The sequence below is a fragment of the Lynx rufus genome, unplaced genomic scaffold (assembly GCF_022079265.1).
Source record: "Lynx rufus isolate CCGP_SWC_20201006 ecotype Redwood Valley unplaced genomic scaffold, mLynRuf1.p SCAF_2, whole genome shotgun sequence".
Lineage (NCBI taxonomy): Eukaryota > Metazoa > Chordata > Mammalia > Carnivora > Felidae > Lynx > Lynx rufus.
The window spans coordinates 49,445,938-49,469,996 of record NW_025814834.1 but is presented as its reverse complement, the minus strand read 5'-3'; the positions used below and the strand labels follow the sequence as shown (position 1 = coordinate 49,469,996).

The following is a 24,059-nucleotide window of genomic DNA, read 5'->3' as shown; positions in this document are numbered from 1 at the left end:
TAATTTGTAACATTTTTTTAAGTTTATTTACTTATTTTGAGAAAGAAGGAGAGAGAGAGAGCAACACAGTGGGGAAAAGGCAGAGAGAGAGAGAGAGAGAAAGAGAGAGAATACCAACCAGGCTCGACCCCACAAATCGTGAGATCATGACCTGAGCCAAAATCAAGAGTCAGATGCTTAACTGACTGAGCCACCCAGGTGCCCCTAAATGTAATTTGTAACATTTGATATTGTTTCTGTGTATGCCAAATTTATTTAAATGGTTTTTCCTAGCATAAATATAAACCCTATAGACACCTTTATCAATATACAGCCATAAACACTAGCGGTCTGGGATTTTTTTTAAAAATGTAAAACAAAAGCATTGTTTCCATTATAGAAAAGTTTCAATATTGACTAGGCAGCTTACTATTTGTTCCTAAAATGCATGCATATTATATTTCCTAGAAATTGAATATATAGTAAACATTGTTTTCAGTTTGTTTCCTATATTAAAAGGCTAGAGTACAAAATTTTATGCAGTGATGTGATGAATCTATTTAGACTAAAAGATTAAGGGTTTCATGATCATTTCCTTCCTCAGTCCTTATAGCGTTAACAGAATCAATCACTGAAGTATCATATTAGTCTCATTTTATTATCCAAACTAGTGTTCTCATATTTTTAAAGTATATATGTTTGCTGAATAATTTAAATAGTATTTTAAAAGACAAAGAAAGGGGCGCCTGGGTGGCGCAGTCGGTTAAGCGTCCGACTTCAGCCAGGTCACGATCTCGCGGTCTGTGAGTTCGAGCCCCGCGTCAGGCTCTGGGCTGATGGCTCGGAGCCTGGAGCCTGTTTCCGATTCTGTGTCTCCCTCTCTCTCTGCCCCTCACCCATTCATGCTCTGTTTCTCTCTGTCCCAAAAATAAATAAAAAACGTTGAAAAAAATTTAAAAAAAAAAAAAAAAAAAAAAAAAAAAAAAAAAAAAAAAAAAAGACAAAGAAAATTGTAAATGTAACTTAAATTGCCTCAACAAAACGCATAAATGCTATAAACAAATTGCCTTGGGCACCTATGCATATATGCTTGTAATTTCAATAAATAAATTCATGCTACATCTGTACGTGCCAATAAATAAATACACATCATCATTTTCATAGCTCATAGTAATTTATTAAATTGTGGTATAATGTCATTACTTTAAAATTAATTTTTAGTGACACATGTATAATTTAAAATCTGGGCCCCTCTGCTAAGTTACATATATCCATATTTAAAATATTATTATTGATTTAAAATGTATTTTCTGAGGTAAAATATTAATCTGTATCTACAATTATCATATTTCTTTATCAAAAGAATACTGATAGCTGACTTATAACTGTTTCGCAGAACAGAGAAGCTAGAAATAGGTTGATTTATGTTTCTAAAAATTACCATATCTAGGATAATTTTTTCCATACCAAAAGAAAGAACACTGTACCTAGAATTGAATACATACTTTAAATATCATGTAGTAGTATCTAATGTCCTGGAAAACGAATTCATGATATCAATGAGTTGTATGTATTCTAGAATAGGATGTTCAATACACATAAATAATTCTAGAGCAAAACATATAAGAAGTAAAAAGTTTACTCATGAAAGTTGGAGAATTTTGAAGTTCTTCCATCTTGGAATAATTATCCTTTCCCAGTTTTCAACAACAAAAAAAATCTTTCAAGAAAAATTATCTGACCTGAGTTATTTGTTGAAAGAAAAAAAAAATGTGAGGAATCCTGACCAACCCCTTCACCAGATTGAGAGTCCCAGGAACTCATCTCTGGGTCTGCCTGTGCAGTTGCTAAAACACTCTGGTTTGAGCCTTTGTAATGTTAGGATGTACTCTCTGCATAAATCTATTTAAACCTATTTGCCTAATCTATGAATTAAGCTAGGTCATAAGAAATTGAAAACAGTAAGTGACACTCAGGTTTCAACTATTTTCCTCTTATTCTCTGCATAAATTAACTTAAAATCAAACTTTTTGTTTGCAAATCTCAGGAAATAACATTTAAAACTGAATTGAAATTGATACTCTTAGTTAGAAAATTAGAAACGTCATTTCTAATTAAGGTGTCAAATTCTGCATGTCCTCTAAGTCCTCTAGTGTCACAGAAGATTTATTTCTTTTAGCAAAACAAAAATAACAACAACAACAACAAAACAAAAAACCTTTACTTACCCTTCCTACATAGCAGGAAATGTAGCAACCAATTCCCCCTTCATAACACACACACACACACACACACACACACACACACACACACACCATCTCATAAACCATTGTCTTCAAGGAAAATTTATTTCTCCTGGTTATGTCTTAGTTTGCTTCCTGCCTTCTTAATTATCATTTTTAACTTTTTGCCTAACACTGACTGCTCTCTTTTCTGACCTTCTGTCTCTATTCCAACATACATCATAGTTATCTACTCTTTTACTTTACCCTTGTAATAGAATCATTTCTAGACCATGTCTCTATCTGAATTGTATTAAAGATTAGAGGAAATTGAGAAGAGCTTTGCCATAATGCTGCAAGTGAACAACTGAAAATGCAATATGAGTTTTTCCCTTTTGTACAGATTTTTTCTCTCTCTGTTTTCCCTTTGAAGCCTGTCACCTAATCATCTTGGTGGAATTACTACCCTATCTTTTATGTTGTTTGCTTGTTTTTCCATTTATCTCTGAATGTTTCTTTCCAAGAGCCATAGAAATATGAAATCTCTCAGCTTCTTCAGGTAAAGCATTTTCTTACTTTTCCTCCCTCTAGCCCATTCTAGGGACGCAATGGAAAGGAGTGGTGATAGAAGACTCGTCTGCTTTCACCCGAGAGAATCTATCAAAGTATCTTCTCAGTAAACACTGTTCTTTTACTAAACAGAATTTTAATTCCATATTTTAAAATATTTCTTACTACACTTTGATTTGTGTTTAATTACAGCTAAATTTTATAAATGTTTTTAATTCATCATACTGTTTCCATTACCTAATTAATACCATGACCATTTGTATTTTTAATGGATTTTAACAACTTAACAATTGTTAGGTAAAAGTACATCATTGATACTATATGTCAACATTGATACTTCAATTAAAAATTAACAAAAATCACCGATCTACTCCTTAACCTTGGTTTAGTTTTGTTGTAACGTTTGTTGAGGCTTATATAAACATTAGTATTTAAAATGACATCTTCCTGGGGCGCCTGCGTGGCTCTGTCAGTTAAGCATCCGACTTCAACTCAGGTCACCATCTCGCCGTCAGTGAGTTCCAGCCCCAAGTCGGGCTCTGGGCTGATGGCTCAGAGCCTGGAACCTGCTTCGGATTCTGTGTCTCCTTCTCTCTCTGACCCTCCCCCATTCATGCTCTGTCTCTCTCTGTCTCAAAAATAATAAACATTAAAAAAAATTAAAAAAATAAAATGACATCTTCCTAAAATATGCTGACCAACCAGCAGTCATACATTTAAATTAAAAGACAGGTTTCAAAGTTTTCATTATCATGTGTTCAAATTTTTTTAAATTATATTTTAACAAAAGTTACTTTATGTTGAAACAGTTTATTTCTCTTAAAATCTGTGTTTCACATTTACCTTTTTGCTGCATAAATTCTTTTTTTTTTAAGTTTATTTATTTTAAGAGAGAGAGAGAAAGCAAGTGTTGGGGTGGGGGGCACTTCATCAGCACAGAGCCCAACGTGGGGCTCAATCTCACCAACTATGAGATCATACCTGAGGTGGTTCAAGAATCAGATGCTTGGGGCGCCTGGGTGGCGCAGTCGGTTAAACGTCCGACTTCAGCCAGGTCACGATCTTGCGGTCCGTGAGTTCGAGCCCCGCGTCGGGCTCTGGGCTGATGGCTCAGAGCCTGGAGCCTGTTTCCGATTCTGTGTCTCCCTCTCTCTCTGCCCCTCCCCCGTTCATGCTCTGTCTCTCTCTGTCCCAAAAATAAATAAACGTTGGAAAAAAAAAAAAAGAATCAGATGCTTAACCAACTCAGCCACTCAGGAACCCCTGCTGTATGAATTCTCTTAGGCCACTAGTGATTCCTACTGATATAGAACAGAGTCAGGCATAGATGAAGGGTTAGCAGGTAACTCAGCAAAAGCAACTAAAAGTCAGACTCACCATTGCTTGGTACAAGATCCCAGGGCTGTTATCACTACCCTTTACTCTTGTTTTCATCTTATGTAAAATGGGGCTGATAATGTTCACATGAGGATTAATATCACCAGGGCTGAGATAATTTGAGCCAACTGCTCATTTGCAGCAATAATAAATGTTAATGTCTTTCCCTTCTTATTATGTCTTCTGCACCCAAATTTTAGTTTGAAGTTTTTCAAGTTAAAATGCTTCTCTTTGCAAAATATCCTTTTTCTTTGGATACCTGAAACATATGATTATTTCCAAATGGGCTTTCCCTGCTGTGCTAACAATGTATCAAATGCACAGACTATCACTCCCATTTGGAGTTCAAGACAAAGCAGAATTAACCACAGGGGCAGATCCAGCAGGCACTAATGGGATGGACAGCAGGTCTCCATATATTGTTCCTCTTATTATGGAAGCCATGGTTGTATTATGAGTTTTGCAAGGCATCTGTGGAGCTCCTATGATGTGACACCTACAATGTCATGCTTGCTTTTTCAGAAAATTTTTTTCTAAAAATGCATAAAGCTAAAAGTTTTGAGGACTATTATTTCACTTTATTTTGTTCTCAGCAAGACAATTTCATTTTGTAGTCAGGAAATTTAAAAAAGAAAAAAGGAAAGAAAAGAAAGAAAACAAAAGAAACGTATGACTTTAGGATGTAGTAGAACTAGTCTAATATTAAGAATCAATGTCATCTTTTCCTTTTTTTTTTGAAATCTCTATCATTCTCTCTCTCTCTCAGATTCTCTTACCTCTTTTTATGGTCATCTTTTTGAGTAATGTATCTGCTTTTTTTTAAAGTTTTTATTTATTTTTGAGAGATAGAGCAAGATCTGGGGAGGGACCAAAGGGGAGGGAGACACAGAATCTGAAGCAGGCTTCAGGCTCTGAGCTGTCTGCACAGAGCCCAAGCCGGGGCTCGCACTCATGAACCATGAGATTATGTCCTGAGCCGAAGTAGGTGCTCAACCAACTGAACCACCCAGGCGTCCCATGAGTACTGTATCTTCTAACAAATATGCAACACTTCTTAGATATTCCTACAGTGCAGCATTGAAAATATGCGAATTTCTTATCTAATCCAAAAGAATCCATAATACCATCTTGGCCTCCAAGTAGTCCTTATTTAATTTAGTCGTGGACCATCCCAGCTCAAGTATTAGACGGAGAATGACTAGCTCCTTCTTTTGAGAGAAAATAACTTTACTGAATAGGTATAACAAGCTTCAAAGTACTTTGACTTTTGAAATGTTTTTATATCTTTTAAATTTTGTTATTATGTAATAATAAAATAGTTATAAACTTTTAATTCATTGTATTATGCTATGTTATAATATCTAACAGTTAAAACAATAAGAACTATTGTATAAGACATTATAATTAAATGAAATTAAATGAAATTAAATTCAACAGTCAGAAAATATTAAATAACTTATATCTAATCTCTAGAAATTTTATCTTCTTAAAAAGCTCAAGAACACTTCCACATATTCAACAGAACAGGAACCCTAGAAATAAGTAGCTAATATTTTTGACTTTAAAAGGAAGATACTCAGAATATGCACCTTCTTACTTTCCAGCCACTCATCATTGTGGAACAATTTGGCCTCTGTCCCCATCACTCAACTGGAACTGCTCTTTGTATCCTTCATTTTGTCATTCACCACTTCTTGTGGCACCGTTTCAAATCTTCCATGCCTTCCTGTTATCTATGCACTGGTTGCTGCTCTTTTTTATTAAGGACTTTGCTTATTTTACCTGAAAAATATGATCCTAACTAGTCTCTTTGCTTCCAGTCTTAGTTCCATCTCTATTTCATTCTCTACCTTGTGGTCATATTTGTTTTTTAAATGCAAACACGATCAGCTAAAGTCCTTGCTTAATACTCTTTACTGAGATTAAGCTCTATCTCAGGAACCATGGGATCATAACCTGAGTCAAAATCCAGAGTTGGGCAATTAATTGACTGAGCCACCCAGGGCGCCCTCCCCCATCAGCTTTTATAAACATTCAGAATCCTTATTATACATAGAAATATCTTCATAATCTGACCTTGGCCTTCCCTTTCTACAATTGCCACCAATAACAGTCCCTCACCTTATTCCACAGCATACACCAAATTATCCAGCTATACCACAAGACTTGTGATCTTTTTCGAAAGTGTAATATTACATGGTTCTATATATAATTAATTTTCCTGGAGTATAAAATCCACTGCTCCCTTCTTTTACCTGCTGACACCTATTGAGTTTTGAATGACTTAAGCATTATATTGAAAAACTGCACTGATTCCCTCAACTGGAAACATTTTTCTCACCATTGTGTGACCATCATAGTCTTCTTTAGGGATCTAAATTATTATAACCTTTATGTATAGCGTAATGAGCAAAAGATGTCTTTCTTTTGCATCTACAACATAATGATATTAATATAAAAGAGATTATTTTATACATATTAGTGTCTCTGAGTGTAGATAATACCCACAGTCGCTCCATAAATAATTGCTGAATGAATGGATTTGTGGGTTTTATCATTTTTATTATTTTAATTTTAATTCTTTGAATAGATTTATGTTTTACACTTTATGATGAACATGGTTTTTGCTGATCATAATGGGCAGATATTTGTACATCTGGGTAAATCGTTTATTCTTACCATTGCAAACTAAACCATAACTTCATGTAGAATTGCCAGTGTTGATTTATATTAGAATATTTAAAATAATTCTTTAGGATATTACTGTATGATATGCTTTAAATTTAGCACAGATTCTTAGCAAGGATTATAAGTATTAAACCTCTAAGTCTCAGTAGAAAAAAAAAAAGTGTGCACTTGGGGTACTTCAAATGTTTTTCCACCCAACTAAATAGTGCATATCACAAAAACATGGTTCAAGATTGGAAATAACAAATGATATGTAAAACCTCTAAAAATATAGCTACATTTTATTAATTAATTTATAGAACAAGTATTTTTTTAAACACTTGTTTGTTCTAATAGTCTTTTAGGCATTGGGGATATGGCAATGAACAAAGCAATTAAAGATCCTGACTGCGTAGAACTTACAATAGTGAAATACATATATATGTTCTTTGTGCCTCATCCATAATCTGTCAACAGTTATCATTTTCATGCACACAGTCCTGGCTCCTGACTGCTAGCACATGAATTCTTTTCCTGAGAACTTTTGCCAGGCACCAGAGACCACTCCATTCTTGGACATGAGAAGCCCCAAAGTTCCCAAAGTGTAAATGCCCTCTGGAAACTGCTATCAACAAATTCTTAAGGGGATTTATTGGACAAATGGTATAGCTTCCTTGATTCACGGCTACAGAAGCTCTGAGGTTTGTATTCTGCACTAGTTTCCAGAGTTTCTAGCATAAGCAAGCTTCCTTTGCTTCTGTAGTAACCATTCAAAATATAATCTTTACTGGCTTCCATTTCTCTGCTTTTAACCTGAGGCTATATATTAAAAGTGGGTTTCTTGTAGGCAACATACAGTTAGTCTGTTTTTTGTTTTTTTAACTATTCTGAAAATCTATGTATTTTACTTGTACTTAGACCACTCACATTAAAAGCAATTGTTGATATAGTTGTAATAATTACCATTTTTGTAATTACTTCAATTTGTTGAATTTGTTACTTGTTTTCCCCCCTAATTGTTTCTACTTTCTCTGGTTCTAACTGAACAATTTATAATTTAACTGTATCATCTCTCTTAGAGTATAGATTACACTTCTTTTTAATACTTTTTAGTGGTTGATCTAGAGTTTACAACATATGTATTTATTAATCTAAGTCCACCTTCATATAGCCCTGTACCATTTCACATACAGTACAGGTATCTTTTACCAGAGCATTCCTAATTCTTTCCCCAGGCCTTTTTGACATTGTTGTGATTCATTTTACTTATCTATATGCAATAATCAATCAATTCATTTTTAGTATTATTGTTTCAAATAGTTAACTTTTTGATCAATTAAAAATATACATGTATGTATGTATACATAGGTAGGTAGGTAGGTAGATAGATAGATGATATATAGAGATATACTTTAATTGATATACCTTGATCTTTTTTTCCTCTAACACTTTTTCTATATAATTTTCTCTCTGAAGAACTTCTTTTTACATTTCTTGCATGTCATATGTGTTGACAATGAATTCAGTTTTGTTCATCCAAGTCTAGTTCTTTTACTTTTAGTACTATACTTTTCACTTCTAGTTGTATACTTTTAAGGGATGTAGACAAATATGATATGTCTAGGTGATTGTTGCTGTTGTACTGTTATTTATATTCATTTGGTGTTCTCTGAGCTTCCTAAATCTGTAGTTTGGTATGTGTTATTCACTGGAAAAAAAAATCAGCCATTCTTACTACATAAATATTCTTTCTGCTCCATTGTCTCTCTTCTGCTACTCCAAATACACATATGTTATACTGTTCGATGTTATCCTACAGTTCTTGGATGTTCTGTTCTGTTTTCTTCCTTCTTTCATTCCTATCTGCATTTCAATTTGGTAAAGATTCAATTGACACATCGTTCTTCATTTTAGTTAAACTTTTTTAAAATTTATATCATTTTCATATGATTCTTTTTTAAAATTTTCATTTCTTTGTTTACATGACCCACCTATTCTTGCATTTTGCCTACTTTTCTTATTAGAGACTTTAACACATTTATCATAATTGTTTTAAATTCCCTCTCTGATAACACCAACATCTACATAATATCTAAATTCTGAACTTTGTTCTTGTATTTATCTTTTCTCTTCAGACTGTTTCTCTTTCTTACCTTTTAGAATGCTTTGTAATTTTCCATTAAAAGCTGGACATGATTCGGGAATAGGAACTGAGGTCCCCTAATGTCCTTGACTGCGTGTGCTTTTTTAGCCTTGTGTTCCCCTATGTACATCTCCTCAAAGAAAGTGTGTATTGTACAACTCCTTCAGCTCTAATTCACTATGATACTGGAACCCTGTAGCTGTGTCAGGAAGGTATGGGGAGAAGGAGAATTTTATAACCTTTCAATATTCAGCTTCTAATATGTCTCTGTATCAGGGCTATGACTGCCATATTTGTTTCTCCTGTGATATAACTCCTGTATCTCTCTGTTTCCCAAGCCCCTACTCCATTTTTTGGCCATAAAATCCCTAGTCTACTTTTTTGAAGCCATGACCCTTGTTGACCATATTGACTCCACAACTTTAATGAGGCAGGAAGACTATAGAGAAAGTAAATTCCTTTTCCTGGTTAGAATAAGGTCTTTGAATTGTGACATGGAAGTACACTATCCCTTGGGAGTGGGTTTTAGTTATATATAGGACTCTTGGCTTATTTCACAATAGTTTTAACTCCCAAATCCCTTTCGGGGACACAAGGGACTTTCTCAGATTATCCTCATGAGAACCTGGTGGAATTCATGAAAAGCTACAGAAGTGTTTGGGGTCCCTCTAAGACTTCAGCCACCAGGAGTTTCTGTCTCATAGACTGTAATCAGGCCATAGAATTCATCAGTTAACATTTGAGAGTTCCTACCAGTTCGTGGCTCCAGCAATTTCGCATCCAAGTAAGCGGCTATTTGTCACTACATCCCTGGATGTGCTTGTCTCTCCAGATTTTCAAGTGGTGTTTCACCCTATGACCTCAGTTCTCTTACAGTTCTGAGAGAAAGAATTGATTTTCACTTTTCATAGATTGTTCTTGTCGTAAGGACAGGAGCAATGACTTCCAAGCTCTGTACATGTTCAGAGCTGAAGCCAGAAATCTTTCCTTCATTCCTACTCTCTTACATTTTGCCACTGTTCTGCCAGTTTTTCCTGAGATCTCAAGTAAACCACTTAATCTCAGCTCCTTGTGTCACTGTCTATTTCTGGAAGACCTCAAGCTGGGATAACCAGTGAGACATTTTACTAGAGAAATTGTTCTGTCTTACCCTAGGTGACTGTTACAACTGAGACAGTAACAGATATGCATCAGATCATTACACCCCTTTCCAATACCTTTCAGAGAAAATGGCTGCTGCCTGTAAGGTTAAGAGATGTCTAAGCTGAAACAAGTACTCTAAATTATTATTATTCATATTCTACACTGGACTCTTTGCAGAATCTATTTATATACAATTTCCATGTTGGTACCATTAATCTCCATATGTGGTTTCATAAATATGAACTAGAATTCTACACACCTCAGCTAACATTCAGCTTCAGAAAACCTGAGATACCTTTTTGTAATTTGCCTTGAAAATGAGATCCCCTACCGCCTTGCTTTATGCACAGGGAGACTGCAGAGTAATGTTAAATTTCAGCCAATTATTAGAACATGTTGTCCCTCAGATCTTGCCAACATGAAGGGAAAAGTGTAACTCAATTTTCTATTACATTCTCAAATTAGACTAAATACTTGCTTAAATTAACCAGAGGGTCTAACAATCCCTAGTCATAGGATAGAGCTTCCTCTAGGACCCATGGATGAAAACAGAAACAGATGCCTTCAAAGAGGCAAGCCAGTTGAGGTGAATAAGAGTGTACTCTGATAGCTAAAGCTTGGGAATCCATTCTCTTTTTACATGTACAGGTTCTGTGGTTAGAAACTATGCTGATTATCCAATGGTTGTTGTCAGCTAAACAACAGGAAAAAAAAATAGGTAAAACCTTATGAGTGAATACTCTTGCTTTGAAACTAACTCGGAAAGGAGTTACCAATTTTGAGAAACAACTTTACCTTCTCCAATTCTCATAAATGTGGACATAAGGTATTCTTAGTCCTTTCTGTTAGGTTGCAGTCAATTTTGCTCACCAGAGGTGCCCATAGAAATATGCTATTCAATACTCAGTTGTTTTCTGTATTCTACCTCAGCCTTCACCTTCCATGGTGGTATAGATGAGTTTGCATTTCTGTGGAACAGTTTAAAAATAAACACATTTAAATGCATATATTTTATTATATTTCCATTCAATACATCTGTGACTTTTGATAAAATCATAACTTTCTGACTCAACTTTTAGTTGTCCATTCTCCATGCTTCAAAATTATCTTGTTATCCATTTTTCAGCACTTGAAATAATAGAACCCAGCCTTTAAGAAGAGAATGGCATATATTTTTGAGACAGTGACACAGCTTTTGTCACCCAGAAATGGTTGCCCTCCTGTCTAATAGGGAAGGGATTTAAATCAGAAAAAGACCAACGTCAGTTTTTCTGCATGCCTTCTTTTCTACTCAATCTCTCCTTATTGTTAATACAGCTTTCAGACTCCAATACCCAGAGGTGCTCTATAACTGTTTTCTTCCTGAATAAACTTTCTCTTCTTCATATTAAAGGGGAAGATAAAAGAGGGAAAACCATAAAAAGAATGCAACCCTATTATTAGTGACAACATGGATGGACCTTGAAGGTACTATGCTAAGTGAATTAACTCAGATGGAGAAAGACAAATACTATATGATTTCACTCATATAGAATCTAAAACAAATGAACAAACAATACAAAGCAAAAATAAATTCACAAAATTCACAGGTATATAGAACAGACTAATGGTAACCAGAGGAGAAGGGGGTTGGAGTATGCAGAATGAGTGAAGGAGGTCAACTGTATGGGGATAGATGGTAACTGGACCTTGCTTATCTCCCTGTAGTGTGTACAGATATTAAATCATAAAGCTGTGCACCTGCAACATATATAATTACAAAAAGGGAAAGAAGACAGAGAATAAAAAATGTTTTTCTTCTAGAAGGATGACAAAGTAATTCATCATCAAGGAAATAGCATTTTAGCAGAGATCCACTGGAAGTTAATGAGTGTTTCATACTAACATTTGCTGTAAAAACATTCCATGGAGAATAAATACCAAATTTAAGTATGGAAGTGGGTGTATGGTTGAGAAAGTTTCAGGAACATTAAGGAAATAAGTGTGGCTAAAGCACAGTGAGAGAGAGAATGCTAGAAGATGATAGCAGAGATGTAGCCAGGAATCAGGTAGAGTAGGAATTGTATGTAGGTCATTGTAAAAATACTTATTCTAATAATGATGGGAGACTAGTAGAGAGTTTTGAACTGAAGAATGATATCGTCTTAAATTATTCTAGGTAATGTAGTTTGTAAGCAAGGCATTCAGAGGAAACACTAAAACAAAACTTATAATCTTAGCTTCACTTTCTTCTTGAAAGGAAAGCTTAAGACAAAGGCTTCTATTCAGTTAATTAGTAGGGAAATTATTTCAGGAGGCAGAAATGAAGTTTCAGAAAAATAAAACAGGTAAGCTAAGAAAACTAATATGAAGCTGTACTGTTTGCCTTACAAGTACTATTACAGGTACTGGCACTCTGTCTTGCTGGGACCTTCTGTGGGATCGTAGAAATGAATCTCAGAAATGACTTCCTGTTAGATAAAAAAGGATATAATTTATCCTGGAGTTCTTACCTTCCACAATGGTCAAGAGTGGATCTATATTGTATTAATTCCTCAGCACTCCTGGGTTTTGCATTTTTTTAGTAGTGAGTAATTTCCTGCAAACTTCCATCTCGTGTGTCAGAGAAGCCCCTGGACAGGAAGATGTCTCAACATAGGCTAGGGCAAAATGCAGTCAGGGTAGTACTCTGTGAAGCTGCTGGACCACTCAGAATGAGTCACTTAAGTAATGACTAGACCAAGAGACATGACCTGGAAGACGTGCACTATTTTATAGGAAATATAGATTGTGGACTATGGATTTCCAAATAATACATCTTCTGTCTGGATATTCTTCTAGGAAAGAATAGTTTTGCCATCTCTTTGATTAATTTTTTTCACTACAATTAAAATTTAACAAAGAGTTGTTTTTGCTTCCTCTTTTAAAAGGACTTATGATAAAATTTATCCTGGATACAAATCACATGCTGCTTTTATTCTTGATGAGGTAATAGTAGAGAGAGACAGTGTGTGTGTTTCCTAGGTATTTTAAGTGTCAATTACATACAAATGTTCCTTTGCGGCATTGAAAATAATTATGTATTAACTGTGCTGAATCTATTTGTATCTTCAAAATTTTAACGTCTTTAAAAAGAGTATCCTAGCAGAAATATTAGGATGTAATATATGATTACAACTACTATTAGCAATGATAATTTATATACAGCATAATTTGGTATTAGCTCTGAAAGCATTCCCCAAATAACTGGAAATAACTGGATACCACAAACCCAAGCATGAGCACAATTATTTTAATAATATTACATATCCAGTGCTGCTAGTTCCTGTTTTGTTTGCTTTTCTATACGTGTGCAAAAGTGTTTATATATATGTTGAATGTCTGCCAATGCCGGGTTCTGTTAAAAGTACTGGAGATAGAGAAGTAAACAAAACTAACACAAATCCTGTCCCTCATGGACCTCACATCCTCAGGGAAAACTACTTGAGTGCACTGAATTATCGATGCCTTTTTAAGGGAGGCTGAATATTATTTGACACCATATGTTATGCTGAAGCCACCACAAAATGTGTCATCTTGGAAAACAAACTTTTCTCCCTTCAAAGTCCCACTTCAGTACTATTCATTTCTTTAAAATTTTTTTTTAATGTTTATTTATTTTTGAGACAGAGAGAGACAGAGCATGAACGGGGGAGGGTCATAGAGAGAGGGAGACACAGAATCTGAAACAGGCTCCAGGCTCTGAGCTGTCAGCACAGAGCCCGACGCGGGGCTTGAACTCACAGACCGCAAGATCATGACCTGAGCCAAAGTCAGACGCTCAACCAACTGAGCCATCCATGCGCCCCAAGTACTATTCATTTTTAAATACATGGTGGATGGAGTAGCCCCAGGACTGTGGACAAACCATTAACTTCTATGTTTCAGTTTGCTGAGCTGTAAAATGTATTGCGAGGTGCAATTGCTAATGTTGCATAATAAAAGATTCTTAACTTTATAACTTTAGAATTATATGCCACTTTCCTGAAATTAGGGATTCAACCTTTACTCTTTTTAGATAGGTCTAAAATGTTGGGGCGCCTAGGTGGCTCAGTCAGTTAAACTTCCGACTTTGACTCAGGTCATGATATCATGGTTCCTGGGCCTGAACCCCATATCAGGCTCTGTGCTGACAACTCAGAGTCTGGACCCTGCTTCAGATTTTGTGTCTTCCACTCTCTCTGCTCCACCCCCATTCATACTCTTTCTCTCTCTCTCAAAAATAAACATTAAAAATAATAATAATAAAATAAAATAAAAATAAATAAATAAAATGCAATGGGTTTGGATGACCTGACTAGCTACAAGAAACTTATCCCTTCTTCACTCTATCATCACATTTAGTGGGACATTACAGACATTGCACATGTAGTTGAATAGAATGGGTTTGTCAGATGGAAGGGGAAATTTTGAGGTTGAGGTTATATGAACAGCTGTGTTCCTTTTTCACTTCAGTCAAATGTGTTTCATACTTCTGCAGTGGAATGGTTGTATTGAATATTTGTCACTGTGCTTTATAATCTCAGTCAATGCCTCTTTCAGTATCACCCACAATGAAGGAGAAGGGTTATGGGGCATTGGGCATGTCACCTAATGAGGGCTGATTTTGTCTGTATACATTTGAAAAAATGTATAATCAAAGATAAAACATATGATTCCTTTCCCTTATGACACACATACAATAACCGATTCTTCTATTGTCTAACATTTTCTAGAACACGACCCTGACTCTAGTGTAGCTCATTTCAAATGGAAAGTTCTAGCACAAAAATATTTCTTACTGTGCAATCTGTTGCAACCTTACCTTCAGTTTTGTATATTTCTTTTTTTTTTAATATTTATTCATTTTTGAGACAGGGAGAGAAAGAAAGAAAGAGAGGGTGCACGAGGGGAAGGAGCAGAGCGAAAGGGGGACAGATGATCCAAAGTGGGCTCCATGCTGACAGCAGAGAGTCCAGCGTGGGGCTGGTCATGACCTGAGCCGGAATCAAGAGTCGGCCACTTAACCAACTGAGCTACCCAGGTGCCCCATTCCACTTTGCTATATTTCTTTTAATGTCTTAGAGGAAGATAAATGATAGATAGATAGATAGATAGATAGATAGATAGATAGATAGATAATAGATAGATAGATAATAGATAGATGACAGACAGGTAGATAGATAGATAATAGAACCAATGTATATCAAAATATTAGCAATGATTTTAAGTAAGTAAAAATCATATGAGTTTGTTATCATATTCTTTGAACATTTCTATAGTTCTCAAGATATTTTCAAAATGTGAAATATCACTTAAAAGTTTTTCTAAGAAATAAATTGTAATGATTAAAAAACAGAAGGAAGACTTATGATAAAAGAGATTGGAAAATATATTAAATGATGGGAATGTATGAGCTTCACTTGAAATCTGTTTTGATCAAACTAGTTTAAACTATTAGATGATTGTTGTTGTTTGAACACACTGACTGGGTATTTGATGATAGTAAGGAATGATTGTGGTTTCTTCATTGTTTCTGTTTATTTAGGCCTCATATTGATTTTGTGATGATATTTCTAAAAAGTCCTGTTTTAGAAATACATTTTAAAAATTTTGCAGGTAATATAGGAACTTGGGCATTTCCTTATAAATTATCTGAGGCAGAGGAAAGGGTATGAGATAGGATAGGTACATTGAAACAAGGTTGGCCTTGAGTTGATAATTGAATTCAGTTGATGGGTATGTGCAGATTATTGTACCATTTCTACTTTTTTTATGTGCTGAAAAGTTTAAACGTAATGAAATCCTATGAACCAGATTATTTGCGTTCAAATATGGGCTGCACATTTATTCACTATATATCCTTGAGCTAATTATTTCACTTCCTGGTACCTTCACCATAAAATGAGAAAATGTCTAAAATACACATCTCTATAATTTTAATCAGGATTAAGGGAGTTAATACATGTATACTCTTAATTGGGACTGATCCTAAACAAGCACTGAGTAAATGTTTTCATTGTTTCATTGTTTTCAAATGTTTCATTGTTTTTCAAATGTTTCATTGTTTTCAGATTTGTTTTTCTCTTCAAACTTAGGCTAAGGCTAGTATTTTGGAAGAATGCAATTTACCTGAGAATTTCCGTTTACTTTAGTCAAAAATTCTCCAATTTTTGTGGAAATAATAAGTAAGAAACAATTATTGCTTCTCTGAGGGAATATCAATCTTAGGCAGAACAAAATAAACCTACACAATAATAAGAAATAATGAAATATTTTGAGAGATGAAGTAGCTTAACTGTAATTATAATTAATGGGGAGAATCAACTAGTTTGCAAAGAAATTGCTGTTCAAGAATATTATTTTGAAGGCTAATTCAGCTTTGAGCCAAAATCTATTGCCATTATAATATAACTCATATTGATTGGAATTTTATCTCTGCTTCACACACTTTAGCCATGAAATCATAGTACTTAATTTTTGTTTCATTTAAATTGGCTAATCCACAATGTATTATTTTAAAGGTTTTGTAAATTTTCAGTAACGAGTTTAGTTATATATGACTCATTTTCATGTTTTTAAACTAGCTGTTTATTTTTAAAAAAAACATATCTTAAGTAATCAAAAAGAGTAATAGGAAATATTTCACAAACCTGATGAGAAATGGTAAATTAATTATTGAATTGATAAATTATAAATAAACAATTTGAATGATTTTGCAATTTACCACCTCTGTGCAGTTGAGAAAACTAATAGAACAATAGATCGTTGTCTTTATAGTGAGAAACTGAGTTATGTATTTATAGACTATGGCAAATATATTTATCAGTTACTATAATGTATATCAGAAGATGAATATACAAAAGTAGGGTGAATTTTGATATGTGATGTGTGCACATAGTACAATAAATTAAGGGAAGTATTAGTCATTCATTAAATTACAATTAGTAAACCACTTTTGTATTTTATAGAAGCAATTTAAACATTCAAACTGTGAGTCCTTTTTAGCTTGTGTATTTAGAGAGAGGACAATGGCCATTGATATAGAGAGGACTATGTCATTTCATCTCCATATCCCACTGGCTGAGACAGTTAGTTTCTTATACTAGCACATAAAAGGCCTGAATATGTCCTTAATTTGAATTGTAAAGGAGTTGAGTATGAGTCTTTAAGTTAGAAACATAATATATTCTCTGGCAAGAACTGAAGTTTAGATCTTCATATCAGCACTTCAGCAAAAGACTTGAACAATGTTTCAACATGTAAAATTTATTTATGTCTAACAACATTGACATTTAAGGTTCAGTGAAACAGCAAGTAAATTTAGAGTTGAGAAAACCTAAAAACCACAAACATTTTGCTATTTTATGCTTCATAAATGAAAGCTAATAACTGACTACATTTTTCGTTTTTTCAGTGGTTTGATTATATAGCCATCTTTATTTACTGTGAGCATGATGAAAGCAATCTGCTTATACAGTTTAATCCTTTTCAGTTTAGGCAAATAACTTGCAGAAAAGAATCCTATTTTCTAAAGACTAGAGAATTTTTTAAAGTTCGACTTAAAATGATATGGGTCAAGATGAAAACATTAGTCAAATGAAATCTACTTGGATGAGTATGTTACTATTTAGATATTTAAAGAAACAAGCAAACAAAAATACCAAACTTGAATATTTGTGCACCAATATGGACTTCTTCATGCAGGACACATTTTAGATGTTGCTTAGAATTTACAAGTTTTATATTAACTAAGCCATTGCCAGAAGTCAGCAGTTGAATCAACACAACTATATGATTTTTGGTTTCTTCTTTGCCAACACAGCACAGGAAATTGTTCAAACAAGGGGCTTCTATTTCTCCATCTGATTTGCTTCTGCACATTTTTGCTACTCTTCCCACCATTTATCTTGGCTTCTTGTGTTAATCTTTTATGCTCTTCAGCTCATAATTTCTTCTGACTTAGTCTGCTGGCATTTGCTTTATTTTTCTTTGTTATATTCTGTTTCTAACTCTAATTATTATGCTAAAGTTGACAACTGTCAGAACAAAGTCAATTTAGGGAAGAACTAATTGCTGCCTTCCTTGCAATTTTAATTTTTAGGATTATGCTGAGAAGGAGAACACCATAGCAAAAGCTCTGGAAGATCTGAAGGCCAACTTTTACTGTGAACTCTGTGACAAGCAGTACTATAAGCATCAAGAGTTTGACAATCACATTAATTCATATGACCATGCTCACAAGCAGGTAAGAAAGAAGTGTCCAAAAAAATCTGATATTTCTGTACTTGTATAATAATTTAAATGGTATAAACTATTTAAATATGATACTTTTATTATTTTTTGTTACATAATTTTTATAGATGTCATTCTGGAATGATAATTTGATGACTTAAGACAATTAAAAACAAAAAAAAAGCACCAAAGGTAAAGTCTGAAATAAATAACCAGTACGAAAAAATACCAGTGAGTTGCCTTTTAATAATTGATAGTAATTTTAAAATTATATTCTACAGGTGGTGATCCTCTAAATGTCTTCAAATTTATTAATTTTTAAGTGTTTTAAACAACTAATGATATTTATTAAATGTAAATAGATTTATTCATTATTCTCTAGAGAAACCATTTCCCATTTGAACTACCATTACAATGAAAAACAGCTAATTTAACATGGTAAAAATAATCCATGCTTACTGATGAAACAAGTACTTAATATGTGTATAATATAGTTCATTTTAATATTATTTTCATTTCCCTATCATTTATAAATCCAAGATTGATTTTTTTCAACACTCTATATAAAGATGTGTTTAAAATGGTGATGTCCGAAGTGAATAGTACAATTTTCTCATATGTTTTACATTTATCAGTGCAACTTCATATATTTAACTAACTTGATATGATATAGCAGTTTTACTTATCACTAATATATAAATATTTTCCTTTTTGACTCATCACTCACAAATGTCATCTACATATCATTTGGGTATTAATCAAAGGTACATTTTTTTAACTTTTTTTAATGTTTATTTATTTTTGAGAGAGAGAGAGAGAGAGACAGTGTGAGTGGGGAAGGAGCAAATAGAGAGAGGGAGACACAGAATGCAAGTAGGCTCCAGGCTCTGAGGTGTCAGCACAGAGCCCGATGTGGGGCTTGAACTCACCAACCACGAGATCATGACCTGAGCTGGTCGGACGCTTAATTGACTGTGCCACCAGGCGCCCCACAAAAGGTACATTTTTAACCCATGAATTTGCACTAACTTTCCATTAACATTAGACTTACTTAGCATAAGAAAGAAAAGGGGGAAGTGATCATGTTGAGGCCTTATGAATCAATGGTAGATGTGTTTTCTTTTGCTGTTTCTTTTGTTTCTTTTTTGTTTTTATTCCTTCTGTTCTTTCGTGCCAATAAAACTATGCTTGAAAAGGCTGTTGTATGGAGTATATTAGCCTTCATTTACATGTATCACTAACTAATGCATACTAAACTCAATGACCTGGACTTGCCTTCTTTTTTTTTTTCCAGGTCCACTTGCACACTAGTTAAGGGAAAGTTTTTGATGGAAATATTCTTTTTCTTACATAATAATGCATAATATATATGTATGTATGCATAATATATCAATATTCACATATTGATACTTGATTTGAACATTAAAATCCATCAGGAAATAGTATTGACTTAATTTTACAGTTAGTGGCATATATTTTATAAAAAGATTCTGGAATGCCTTTCTGATGTAACTCTGAGGTAAATCTGAGAAAGTTGTTCTTCTGATTTTTCCTAAGTATCTAAAAGCACAAGATATATATTACATATATGTTTCGTTGTGTATTGGGAAACATGTGTATATATATTTTAAGAATATCTTACCAGTTATTAATATCCTTTGCCAAAGAATGTTTTATTTGATCATAGATTTCCTGGAAGATCAAACTCACAAAAATTATCATGAAGACCCTTCTAGTTCCAAATTCTTAGTGTAGTTAGCATACTATATACTGTACACAGATAAGCTAAGGAAATTCAGGCTGGGTCTGCATTGTTATTTTGAAAGTCCAAAGAGTCACTTTTGATAATGTGCAGAGGGATCGGGGCCTAGAGACAGGGTATCTATCTGAATGGCCATGAACTCTGATAGACTGTTTTAGTTGATTAATTTAGCATGAATCAATGTTGTAGTAGCTGAAAATATTTAAAATCTCTATGATCATCATAACCCCTCTCCGTAGGATACTGACAAATCTTTTGGCATGTCTTCCAAAAATATATTCTTCCTTTTCTGAGCAACAGCCTCACCCTTATGACTGCTACCAGTGGTGCTACCACATGATTCCACACCTTGGCTACTTTGAATGAAGTAGGAGAAATGAAATTTGTAGGTAAATAATTCAGATCTTTTTCTTGAGAACTTAAAGTTGAGATAAAAAAAATCTGTCTACTGTCTGACAATGGTTAGATCTAGCACTTGAAAATATAATGGAGTTGTGGCTAAGTACATTGAAAAGTTGAGAAAGCTGGTTTGCAAAAAGAACAAAAACAATACACAAAGAATGAGATGTGAGTGGCCATGTGACAAGTGAAGGAGCGTATGGAAATGGCAATACTGATTTTGAGTAGCTTTCAGATAAAAGTAATCCTTCCAACAACTTATGTATAGACCCTTTCCTGGGATTCTGAGAGATATTTCACCTTGCTACATATAAATGAACTTAAAGGAAAAACATAACAAACCCTGGATTAATACTTATTACTTGCAACCAAAACAAAACAAAACAAAACAAAAACACATTCACCTATCTGAGGAAAAAAGCAATCACTTTGGTTTCCAATAGAAAAAAAAATCCTCCACAAGAAACAAAGTCCATATTACCAGCACTTAACTTTCAGGTAGGAAAACCCTACATGAGATTTGGATACTTCCTGAATGGAATTAAAAAAGACAAAGAGACCACAATCGATGCATTGCTATACAGATGTGATTCCAAGGGCCACCACATTCAGGGAAAAATGGAGGAGTTATTGGTGGAATGAATCCTAGCCCTACCATTACCAGCCTTGGGTAAAATATGCGAAGGCTTGATTAACTCAAATATTCATTGTTAGGGACAATAAATGAGAGAATGAGCATGACCACACTTGCAGAGTACATGGAAAATAGTAAAAGCTTAAGATTTAACTAGTTTCATTATTACTACTTACTAAAATTTCTTTTCTCCTAGAATGTTTGGGACACTAACACTTTGCCTTTGAGACTGCCTTTATTTAGGCTTCCCAATAAGGATCTATTTTTGCTTCAAAAAGGCTAATAAAGTCTAAAACATATCCAGGTAATCTTGACCTAAGAGCAGTGTGCCTGCCTCGTGTAGCTTTGCAAATCTGTGTTATGACAGACTATGTGTTGCATTTGAACTCTAAGCTTCAAAGGAAAATCTGTTTCTCTCATCCCCATGCTCTTTGGGTAACTTCAAACTCTCTCTCAAGCTCTCATCGCTAAGACTTGCTAACAGAGAATTAAAAAAGAGGAAGAGGCACAGGTGTACAGAGGTGATCACAAGTTCACAATTCAGGGTTCATTTTTAGAATATTTTCTTTTTAACTTTGAAACTTGAAAGCCATTGGATTATAACCCTTTAATGGCAAGGATTATTTCTTTATGTCTTCATTCCTCACAGCATCTAGTGCAACATCTTGCACAGTTTAGACACCTAATTAGTGCTTCCCATATGAATATAAAAGGGCTACAGTCAAAATTGCATTTAAGATTTTGTAATAAGCCACAGTTTCGAGATAGAGAAGCACTGAGTAGTACATAGCATTGTTGAATCTTTATTCTGCACACTGGAAACAAATATAACAGTATGTTAACCGACTGTTAAAAATGATGATTAGAATAGTTGCCAGTGAAGTTATGTCATTCTGAATTCTAGTCAGTGAGATTAAAACAAAAATTTTTTTTAAGTGGGAAACTCAGCATCTGGTAAAAAGAAAAAGTTTTCCTCTAAACCCTTGACCTATTCATCTGCCTTTAAACTAAAGCCACACTGTGTCTGTCTTCTCACCCGGCAGCCTATGGGCAATTCAGAGTTATTTTCACTGTAAGAGATTTGTCACACTGATGCTATGAAGAGATAGGAAAGAGAATGATTGCCTTATTGCTGCTGCCCCACAAACATTTTGATTTTTGCTTTAGCGGCTTCAGTATGGCTGAAGTATCTCCCAAAAGGCACTGAAGTGACCTTCCCCAGCAAGTCAAGATTCGGTGCTTTACAGCATGCTGTTTTGTTCTCTGCTCCAGAGGAAGTCACGGTCGGGCCAGGTTGTTGGAATTTGCTGGTCCTGCAGGGACTTGTATTGCTATAAAAATGGAGCAGACTTATTCTCAAATGTGAACATTCCTAGTAATTTAAACTTCTGTTCACTAATCTGATACTTGAGAAAAGAATCACTTCTTGATAGTTGGGTCCAAGTTTTCACCTGCAAAATAATATTTAAAAGTTAATAAGAAAATATGAGGTATACATAAAGCAATGCATGATTCAATTCATTTCAAACACCTTCCCTGGGATTTTTCTTGTGGTGTGTGCTTCAGTCTAATTGTACCATTATTATTTTGTTTAATCATTTTGAGGTTAAGAACAACAAAAGGACATAGAATTTCCTCCTGCAGAGCCTGCCCACTGTCAAAAAGTGCCTGCCCCAACAGAAGTACACGTATGTGTCTAGCTAATCATGGAACTGTATTGCTTTGACATTTCCTATTCAAGGGCACGATTTGAATAGAATTAAACTGGAAATCTTGTCCATTATTAAGTTTGAGGCATACTCTGGATAAAATAATCATTTCCAGTATCTGAACTGAAGCCATTTTCATAAACCTTTCCCAGCGAAGTTCAAGTCGTTCCCTTCCAGCTTCCACCATCTATTAGGCTGATGGTGGCTGTCTGTTGAGTAGTCATTGTTGAGGGTGTGAAAATACTAAATGTTTCTGCTCTATGTTATCTAAATATAATTATGAGAAAAAGCGTTAAAGAACTAGACTACAGTAGAAAAATACAACTAGTATGAGAGATTTCATTTTATAATTGTCAGTTATGAATTGTAAACCACGAAAAGAATGTCCCTCTACCCCTTGTGTTTGTTACCAGTAAAAATTTTATTTTGTAAAACAACAAAAATCATTTTAAGCCAAAGTGGTGTATCTTTATTTGTTTGTTTTATTTTTAATTGAAGTATAGTTGACATACCATAGTATATTAGCTTCATGTATTAAAGATGTGTGTTAATGTGCATGTGTATTTGTACATTGAAATATAGACATAAATAATATGTCAATATATACGTAAGGTGCACACACAAATACATATGTCTGTGTCTATGCTTTTGTTTTTTGGGGAAACCATTGTCACTGGTATTTAATGTTACTTCTTATCAATTACTTGCTTACCTAAATACCTTGGATCCAATAGGCACTATAATACATTCAAAATACATTCAATTAAAAAATCTGTCTAAATAAATATATTAACTCCCAAATTATTGTCTTCATACAGATTTTGCTCTTTAGGAAATTCTGATATGATATGGTGCAATACTCCCTCATCCTGCTCAAATTTTATCTCAGTTTATTTGTAGCAATTTGGAAAATGCTGCCTGTGACTCAGTTGGGGACAACTATTTTTATTATTTGTAGGATATTAATAGGGAAACAGTTGACACCTCTTTATTGACACTCCCCAATGCATCAAAAGTAAAGTTCAAATCATCAGCATGATGTTTCCAACTAAGGAAGCATGATTCATGTCACAAAATCTGACAAAAATTCTCTCCACAATACTAAAAACTGCTTTTGCTAGCAGATCAGTGAAATTTAAAAAAGTTTTTTTACTGTTTATTTATTTTTGGGAGAAAAATAGTTGGAGCACAAGCAGGGGAGGGGCAGAGAGAGGGAGACACA

The 24,059-nt window shown here is 34.2% G+C and overlaps 1 protein-coding gene across 1 annotated transcript in view; it reads left to right on the top strand.

The window, feature by feature from the left end:
• Positions 1–24,059, top strand: part of ZNF804A (zinc finger protein 804A) — a 288,674-nt gene that overhangs the window by 206,875 nt on the left and 57,740 nt on the right. Inside the window, exon 2 of the mRNA XM_047082622.1 lies at positions 18,203–18,346. Coding sequence (XP_046938578.1) covers positions 18,203–18,346 — 144 coding nt within the window. The remainder of the gene's footprint in view (positions 1–18,202; positions 18,347–24,059) is intronic.